Genomic DNA, 9789 nt, shown 5'->3' with positions numbered 1-9789 from the left:
AAAGGCTATAATCTGGGCCTGCGGCCTCGCCGTCATGGACATATGTTCACAGTCCCATAGCGCCTCATTGAAATCACCGGCAACTAACCAAGGCAACTCAGAAGTATTCCTTAGTCTACACAAGCTCTCCCACATAAGATGTCTGTTTTCCACCCTCGGTTCTCCATACACAAAGGTCACTCGCCAAAGAGGTTCCGAGGGAGCCACCCTGACAAAAACATCAATCCACCTCTCATTAACGTCCTGAATGCTGACATACATGGACTCATCCCAAAACAAAGCTAGGCCACCACTCTTTCCTTGACTACTTATGCCCTCAAAACCACAAAGCCCAAGCCTACTTCGCAACCTTTTCATCTTTTGCAGCTGATTCCTAGTCTCACACAGAAACACCATCCTCGGGGAATTGGCTCTACAAAGAGCCTGTAAATCACGAACTGTACGAGGGTTCCCCGCCCCCCGACAGTCTCACACTAGGCAATTCATTGTTCCTGACGGGGCTCCACTGCTGGCCCCGTCAGTTTACCAGCGGCCCCATGGCTAGTTGCCTCTAAATTTCCTCCCCTTCCCGCGCTGCATGCATCATCCTCCATTTCCAGCCGTTCCTTTTTTCCTTTCTTCTGCTTGCCCCCCTCTGTCCCTTCTTCATACGGCACCATTCCCTTGCCATCGGGCACCATAACCTGAACTGGAAGGCCCCCAGTTAGATGTCGTTTCCCCAGAATGGAGTCATTGTAATCCATGGGGTCCATCGCGCTACCAAAGGAGACCTGGAGCGTATCCAGCCCCCACAAAGCTGGTATCATATCCTCTCCCCTTGGCTTGTCACGGATCACAAGCGCCCCATTCTTCTTAACTGCAGCAGATTTTTTCGGCTATGATGTTATCTTCTTCTTCCGCGGTCTCACAGATCCTTTTCCCGCTTCATGCTCCTGTGCTTCAAACTGTTGTTTCAGGTATTGCAATTTGCTGCACTCAGGTTGCTCCGTGCCCAGCCGTAGCCGCATTTTCTCAACATGGTCTGCCAATTGGTCATCCTCCTCCTGCGGTGCCGTCGCCTCATTTTCCTCAAAACCATCCATAGCGTCCACCCTGGTTGGTATTTCATGTGAGCCCTCGCCTCTTCCCCTGGCATTCCCCGATGCTTGTGAGCGCGTAGCCGACGACGCACTCCCCAAAGAGAAGTCCATACTCCGTTTTGCTCGTGGTTGTCCTGGTGATGGCGTGAATACAGCTCTATGATCAAACTTTTTGAACGGGGAGCATCTCAGCGTAGAGTCATAGGCCTTGGTGGGTAACCCAACCCTCTTCTTCTCGCACGCCTCCTTATCATGTCCCATGAACCCACAGTGAAAGCAAAAATGCGGTACCCGTTCATACTTTAACTGGAATTTCAGCCGTTTAGTGGTGCCCTTTGCATTAAACTCCAGTGTCACCTCCTTCTGCAATCTTCTATTATACGGCAGCTTCACCCTCACCCTTAGGAATTCCTGAGTCCCATGGCCCACCTGTGGAACATCCACCTCCAACACCTCACCCAGGGTTCCTCCCAAGGCTTCTCCATAAACCATAGTTTGCTTCTTCCATGGCACATCAAACACTCGGACCCAAACCGGGACAGCTTCAAGCGTAGTCTGAGAGGGCTGCTCATCACCATTGAAAGGGATGACTAGCAGAGCATCACCATCATATATCCAAGGCCCCCCTCTCGCCACAAACCTAAAGTCTCCCTCCGAGAACAGAGATATGATATAGTAGTTGTTCTTAACCGGCTTAAACTCGACCCACGTACGCAGTTGCCAAATTTTCTCAAAGTGCCCAAATAAGGTTTTTGTGCTTGGTCTCCGTTGCGATCTGTAAAGCCCCATCAATCTCCATCTGGGTTTGTCTTCCTCTTCTACCTCCTCCTCATCATCATCCAGATCAACTGCAACGAAAGCAACATCGTCCATGTCCACCTCACCTGCAAGTTGCTCTTCCACTCCCTCCGGCAAAACTTCGTCTGTTGCTGGTCCGTCCCAGTTGCTATTCTCCGGCGTATCCTCCTCCCAAGCCTCATGTGAGTCCGCTCTCCTAGACACCACGATCGCTCCATCGCCGAGGGGCTTCGGGTGAGCGAGATCCTCACCGGATCCGCCTTGATCACCCCCACCCTTCGCCTTTGGATTGATCTGCGACATCTCCTTGCGGTGACTCTGAGACGTGATGTGATCTGGAGGTTTTGCAGGCTTCCCCTGGTTTTGTGTGGTGCGGCGATCAGGGTCTAGGGTTTTTGTATCCCCCGTCCCCGTCGTGCGCCTTGAGAACGTGGCGTGTTCGGACTCCTGAAAGGGCCGGCTTAGACTTGTAGACACCGTGTACATCGGAATCGTGGCCCAGAAGGACTCCTCCCGGCGATCCGATTCGCTCCCATCGGCAGGTTTTGGCGGCGGCGGCGGAAGGGCGCCCATCGCTAAAACCCTAGACGAAGCAGACTCCTTTTCCCCCCTGGCCGTCAAAAGTATCGCGTTTCGTTTTTATAAGAGAAGAACATTGGTTGGAGTGGTGGGAGTACGTACGTACGTCTGCGCCATGTTCGCCTTCTTCAAGATGGGCGAATTGCTCGCCTTGATGGCATTCCTGTGGTTTCCACGGTTCTACTATGTACTGCTGCTATCTATGGTGGCGAAATGGGAGGCGCTCGGTACTAGCTATTCTCGAGCAGGCAGGAGCGGGGGTACTCGGTCCAGTTCAACCACTGGTACGGTGTAAAATGTTGGCGCAACAACCGGCCGCTCCCGCCCTTTTATTATGGCTTTTATTTACCAGGCCAGTACTAGTGCTTCAACCTTGGGGAAAGTGGGTGCAGTACACGTACCTGATGAGACCGAGCCTGAGCCTTCGCCTTCGCGGCCAGCCAACCAATCCACGTCTCGTTTCCCAGTCAATGCAGCAGACAAGCCAGGACCACAAAACTGTGAACAGCTGACCCAACTCGTGAACCAAACGAGGCAGTGGCTATGCTGCCGTACCAGCCATCCCAATCTTGTTGATCCTCTCTCACACAGAGAAAAAGATACACCAGCAGGAGCTGACCAGGACGACAACGAACCACGCAAAAAACCGTGGCGTATTTTCCTCATCGGTTGGGCTTACCGGCCTGTATATATCAAAATAAAGGCGTGGGGACGGGACGAGCCACCAGCCAAGAAAAGCATGACGCTCAAGGGAAGCAAGAGAAGCAACTACACTTGATTGAGCTGGAAGCGAGCTCCTCCGAGTAACGCAGCATGACAAGACGAAGCCGAAACAGCCGGCATCCACCTCATGCACCCAGCAGACAAATGTGGAAACGAGGGAGCAGATGGGAACATATATCATTGATAAATTGTTGTAACTGGTGACGATGGTGTATTGGACTTTTCGGTGGGGGCTGAGGCAAAAATATGAACTTTTTTCCCCTCAATAATTTAATTTAATTTTGAAAAAAAAATGGAACCATTGTTATCAATTAACCGCTATCACTTTCATGATGACTAATGCTGGACAGCGCTCCAGCTTATGCTGATGTGACGCCCACTTACCCTCAGCCTTCTTTGGTGAAGCTCTCTCACACCCAGGAGCCCCAGAGGGTCTGGATGCATAAGCTCAGGCTTCTGCCCGGTGCCGGGCTGGTGTTCAACCCCAAAAAAAGTGACCCCGATCGGGGCCACCAGACAGCCGCATCTTGTTCTCCATTAGGCCTTCAGGTCATCAGACATGGCCGACGGGATGCAGTGCGTTGTCAGAATGTCCTCGGTAGCAGCCTTCGCGGTTTTTGTCTCCAGGACAACGATCTGTCAAATCATATAAATTGGTTACTTGATTACATCCCGCATTAACACAGGGACCTTGCTATCGTTGATTTTGCAAGAAAAGAAGAGCTATCATGCCTTGCCATCACTAATTATTTTTGTTATTATTGTTATGTCACGACAACAACACCCCCGCATCATCAATTAGAAGAGACCAAGGGGATTTTAGCACAGAAAAAGTCAGCTACATATATTCTTAAAAGAGGGTATTAGCTCAAGTAAAGCTGCAAAGATACATAAACTAGAAATTGACATCCAGTATGAGGCTACTTGTCAACACTATCTTCCAACTTGCTTGATCTTTGTAGCGTTACTGAGAAATTCTGATTAATCACGACGAAGTACTGGTAGAATTTCAGAAAAACTGACCACTAATCTGCGTTTACCCAGGGACTTAGTTAACATGGGGTGTGACAGATGTTTACAACAGAAATACACAAATAAAGAAATCAGGGCTTACCTGGTCATACTCCAAATCAAACTTCAAGAATTCATCCTTGCAATTTTCCACTGTTGTCACTAAGTCCTTCAGATTTTTCACAGGATGACCATTAACGGCAAGGACCTATCAACAAGATGATAATAAAGGGTTTTAGTCACCCCTCACCAAACAAAAGCAAAGAAGTCATAGCCTACATGCAGTGTTAATCATTAGGTTTCAGAATCAACTGTCGAAAAAAAGAGGAACTGTGATGACAACATAGCACTGAGAACGCCTATCTGACAATTTTTTCACAGGAAGACAATTAACGTCAAGGACCTATCAACAAGATGACAATAAAGGGTTTTTAGTCACCCCTCACCAAACTAAAGCAGAGAAGTCATAGCCTACATGCAGTGTTGATCATTAGGTTTCAGAATCAACTGTCGAAAAAAAAGAGGAACTGTGATGACAACATAACACTGAGAACGCCTATCTGACAAATATATTAGACTTCAAGCTTCACTACAGAAATATATATTTAAAGGTAATAACACCGCATCAATATATTATATATGCATGGGTAAAGAGTAGGAGGCTGGCAGAATTCCAGTGCGTCAGTATATATACTTCAGCAGCAAAAAATGCAAAATGTCTGGAGGGAACTGCTAGAATCAACAAAAGTAACACATGCAAATGGATCCAGAACTTTTCTGTTACCTGCGTATTGACAATATCTTCATAACCGATATTGATATCTGCCACAAGCACCTGCAAGGGTTCAATGCATGCAGTCACGTTAGGAGATAAAAGAAACTATAGTTCTTTATGGAGCTATAAATGAATACTTCACTCATATCAGAACAGAGATTTCACGAACACGGGAAGAACTTATAACCTGTGATACAACCACCAGCTGTTCATCAGGTGATTCCGCCATTGAATGCAAATGCTTGACCAACAACTTGACAGGTGCATCATATTCGTAGTCTTTCCCATACTGAAAAGTAAGTAGATCAAGAAGCTTAAGGAAGTATCTTTTTATGTCCATTTAGCATTCTCTTTAAATAGAATTAAGTTCACAGAGATGAAAGCAGTTGCATAAGAGTGTAAAAGGTAGAATTAGATAAAAGTTGTGTATGGTGTTTCCTAGGGAGATTTTCTAAGAAGAAAAGTTGCACGAAAAATGATAAGCCCTAGTTCTGCTTTATAACATCAAGACCAGAATAGAAATCAAGCAACTTCTTTGCTTGGTAACTATCAGAGATTGCACCTATACAGACAGTAGCTGAAACACAGCTTAATTTGTTACAGGTGCTAATTTTAAATTCTTAATTACATCTAAGAAACAAAATTAGCTGCCTAGAGCACCCCTCACTACTAAGAGCTCTATGCATGTGAATTTCGAATATCAAAGAGGTTATCGTTAGCTGGTGCTACCCAAATTGACAACATTAACACCAGAGTAGTATAAGCACTGAAACATTGCAGGTGAATGATTTTCATCAAAATCCTATTTGATAGTAGTGCACAGGACCTCTATTCGTTACCGACTCCCTTTAAGATCAAGAAAATCAGGATCCAAAGAAATCATATTGAAATTCAAGACACTGACAGCCTAGGAGTACAAGGATTAAGCTCTTGCTTGTTGGTTATATTCAATGCATAGGGAACAGGATGCAAAAAGAAGATAGATACAAACCTCAGAACGGAGATATGGAACAGAGACAGCTGCAAAAACAAAGCCAGCAACAATGTAATATGATGGTGGCCTGCCCTTGACATGAGCTGCAATGAGCCGCTTGTGGGTCGCTAGCTTTATTTTAAATTCATGAACTTTTGAGTTGCGCAGGACTTTGATAAGGGCTTTGTCACCGGTATATTTCTGAGAAACAAGGTAACTAAAGCCAATTCGCTCGCCATGCCTGAAAGGAACTATTGACAAAAAAAGGGGGTAAGTAAATAAAAATAAGTGATCTTGTTTTAAGTGAGAATGTTTGATTTGCTCAGGAATTAAGTTTAATTAAGATGCTAGAGAGTTAATACAGAGAAAGAAAAGTTCGCCAATATAAACCCCGCAAGAATATCTTTAGAAACACATGAGAAAATTTGACAACATCCATGTATCTACGAGATTCAAATGGAAACAAAAATCCTCTATCAGGTTGGCCAGCTGCAAACATGTTACATGTATAAAAATCAGAAATTGTAGTGTTACAAGCTATGTGAATTATGATTTCAGTCAGAACCGTCATTTGACACCAGGGAGAAAGAATTTCTATTAACAAAATAACAAAGACTTAACGAATCCAATAAGAGATAAAAGTGGTAGGCATCTAGAGCAATAGAAGACCGTGGAACTGATAATAAATACTACTAACTAAAGCGATTGGTATCCTACAGGTATAATACCATGTAGAGCAAAATATAGGGCATTGAATTAACAAGTTCAATACACTAACCTGTACCATCATTGGCAATGTCAACTTCATCAAAGCTAAGAATAATATCTGACGGTTGCAGACATCCAGACTCGGGAGCAGTAGGTTCCACTCTCCTAACACGAACACCCTTTTGATCAGGTTTCATTCCCATTGCTTTCCGGAGATCGGGATTTTCCATTTTCTGCCATTCTATCCCAATTATAGGGAAGCCTGAAATAATATCGCAAAAGTTAAAAATCAAATCACATAGCAAATGCATAAGATCAAAGAGACAGAAATGGACAACATATATTAAGCATTATACTGTGGGTTGACATGAAGGCAAATATTAAACAAACTTTTCCTTACTATGGGATTTTCTTCATTTGCATCATACATCAAACAATACGGAAAAGAGACACAGCAATCAAAACAAGTGCGGAATACCAGTTAATGCACTGAACAAACTGAAAGAGAATGACTAAGCAAATAATTGACAGGTTGCAGAATCCAATACGAAGAAAAGGGAAAACACTGAATAAAACTCTATCACTATATTGGTTTTACTTCATTAATTAATGTCATCATAACCAACCCAAACGAATACGATTGCACGAGCAATATCAATCATCCGACCACTGGACATGAAATAAGAGGAGAGAAAGTGAGAAACACTCTTACGAGACCAAATGGTAATACAAATTAAACACTTGCAAAGTCATAGGGACCGGTCAGATCGTTGCCAAGTAAAAACTATGCCTATAAAATCATCCGGCAAGTTCAAATAAACCAGCTAAATGGTTCAAAAGAATGTCATAACAAAGTTCAGAGTATTCAAGACTAGCAATATAAAATGAAAACATTGATCATAACAAGATAATCAAATGTATCTTCATACAATTATGGAATATGACTGTTTACCTGTATATGCTCCAGATTTTTCATAGTCTTGAATAAAATGCTTGATAACTGGGGTGGGTATCACATAACCTATATTCTCTACATCTTCATGTTTGAGAGACTGAAAAGCTATGCCAACACATATGCCCCTATCATTAAAAGCTGGGCCACCTGAATTTCCTGAATTAATAGCTGCATCTATCTGTCCACAGGAAAAAGGTCCAAATTTAGAAGGTATTAATAATAGGTTAACAAATAAATTATGATTCCTCAAAAGGTTATGTTCGAATCTAGCTATCATACAAGTCAAATGAAGGGAAGAGAAGAAATGGGAAGAAAACATACCTGCAACCCTAAAAGTTCGGTAGAACCATGCACATAGGACAGTATCTCTATCCTAGAGACCACACCACTTGTCACTGATATTGTATCTCCTCCAATTGGATAACCAACAACAGTGACTGCATCCTGAAGTGCTGGCAACGACCCAAACTCAACTGGTGTAACTCCCTCCCAGAACTCATCATCACTGACAGTTAACAAGGCTGAGATGGATAGAACAGTTCAAGTTAGCCCGTGTAAGATATCGACAAGAAAATCTACACCTATCAGGTCTGAGCACTTAAATATGTAATCTATTCCCCGAGCTAGAATACCGAAATAAGCAAACATAAAATTTCTGCTGCATTGACATTTAAAAGTTCAAAGATTTCACATTGTGATATTTTCAAGAGCTGATGCTAAGACAAAACAATTGAGCAAGCATAAAAGTTTGTTTTAAATTTTAACAGAACATATTTTCAATACCTTAAATTTGAGTCCATAAGAAACAATTTTGCCGCCAATTGTGGTCGCATCTAATGTCAGGTCTCACTCTCACACGATAATTAATACAACTACTCCACAACATGAAAGTTCAAAGGAAGCACCAACATGCTGAAGTTCCCAACTTCCAACACTACCTGTGCCATGCTATCGTAGTAATCGGGGGAGGTGGTGGGGGTGCATTGGAGAAGTATGCGCAATGATCTGACTTCACATATATACTGGACAAGCTATGTGATACAGTTAAGCTTAAATACAAGAAACAAAGGAAGAAGGCGGTGCTAGAGAAAGGGAGAGCGTGCGAACCAATGTCGCACTCGGTGCCTATGGCGAGGACGGTGGCGAGGTACTTGGTGTCGGACCCGCGCTTCTTAAGCTTGACCTGGGTGAAGTGCTCGACAGAGTGGGCGTTGGTGAGGACGCGCCGGCCGCCGATGATGAAGCCGCTGCTGCTGGAGCTGTACTGCCGCTTCCGCTGCCACGGCAGCGAGAAGTTGGGCTCGGTGTGCACGCAGAACACCTTGACGACCGCGTCCATGGACGGCACCACCCTGACGACCTCCTCCCAGCCCGCGGGGCCCAGCTCCGCCATCGCCGCGTCCCCACCGTTCGCCAGGTGCTTCGCGTCCCCGCGCCAGGGCGTGGAGGCGTCTGCGGCGGCCGGGGCCTCGACCTCGACGCGTCGCGGCTTGCGCCCGCGGCGGCCGGCGGCGGCGGGGGCGGGGTTCTCGGCGACCACGGCGGCGGGGGCATCGGGGGACGGCGAGGGGTGGTCCGCTGCCGCCTTGCTCTTGCGGCCGCGCTTGCGCTTGCCCTTGGAGGCGGAGCCGTCCATGGTGGGGGCGGGCTAGGGTTTCGCGGCGCCGCGAGGAGGGGGCGGACGGTGAGGAGGAGGCCGGCTGGCTGGCTCGGTCGGATTATTATGGATGGCCGTCCGGTTCGACCCGGGGAGCGGGACGCATACGGCACTGGTTGAGTCCTCGAAAATGAGGAAAACAAGTTTTTTCTAGGGTAAAATGAGGAAAACAAGTTTTTTTCTAGTAAAATGAGGAAAACAAGTTTTTTTAGGGGGGGGGGGGGGGGAACAATTTTTTTAGAGGATCGGACGGGCTGGCGCAGCCTGGCTAGTGGGCTTGTTCTTTTTGACCGTGCTAACGACAGATCCGTATGATCCACTTCTCTCCGAAGTTCCCCTGGCGCTACATCCGTGTCTTTTTTTTTCTAGCGCAATAAAAAAATTGGCAGAAGCAGGATTCAAACCCGCTACCTCTTGATAGCCCGCGTAGCTAGCAACCACTCGGTCTAGATTGAGCTAGTCATCAGATTGAGACATTTGTTTTCTGGTATAGTACAGAAAACATGCTTTTTCAGTTTTTTTCCTTGGATT

The 9789-nt window shown here is 45.6% G+C and overlaps 1 protein-coding gene across 2 annotated transcripts; it reads right to left on the bottom strand.

The window, feature by feature from the left end:
* Positions 1–3341: 3341 nt before the first annotated feature.
* Positions 3342–9335, bottom strand: LOC125514619 (protease Do-like 9). Of its 2 annotated transcripts, none has more exons than XM_048679954.1 (9): positions 8709–9334; positions 7923–8122; positions 7599–7779; positions 6717–6908; positions 5957–6189; positions 5153–5254; positions 4975–5025; positions 4294–4398; positions 3342–3815 (listed from the first exon to the last, which is right to left on the bottom strand). In XM_048679954.1, exons 1-9 carry the CDS (start codon positions 9235–9237, stop codon positions 3717–3719), a joined length of 1692 nt encoding a protein of 563 aa, XP_048535911.1. In that variant the 5' UTR covers positions 9238–9334; the 3' UTR covers positions 3342–3716. The 2 variants fall into 2 exon arrangements, with proteins under 2 accessions (XP_048535911.1, XP_048535912.1); XM_048679955.1 differs by having other exon boundaries at positions 3800–4209; positions 8709–9335.
* Positions 9336–9789: the final 454 nt, after the last annotated feature.

Source organism: Triticum urartu, chromosome 6 (genome assembly GCF_003073215.2).
Source record: "Triticum urartu cultivar G1812 chromosome 6, Tu2.1, whole genome shotgun sequence".
NCBI classification, from domain to species: domain Eukaryota; kingdom Viridiplantae; phylum Streptophyta; class Magnoliopsida; order Poales; family Poaceae; genus Triticum; species Triticum urartu.
Note: the sequence above shows the minus strand (reverse complement) of the source record. Positions and strands in the feature narration are given on the sequence as shown.

What these genes read in the sequence shown, in the direction of transcription:
- LOC125514619 (XM_048679954.1), bottom strand. Translation starts at nt 9,237, where the DNA reads ATGGACGGCTCCGCCTCCAAGGGCAAGCGCAAGCGCGGCCGCAAGAGC. An exon ending in AAGATATTGTCAATACGCAG is followed by an intron (nt 4,399 to 4,974) that starts GTAACAGAAAAG and finishes TCTTGTTGATAG; the next exon opens with GTCCTTGCCGTTAATGGTCA. An exon ending in TTGATTTGGAGTATGACCAG is followed by an intron (nt 3,816 to 4,293) that starts GTAAGCCCTGAT and finishes ATGATTTGACAG; the next exon opens with ATCGTTGTCCTGGAGACAAA.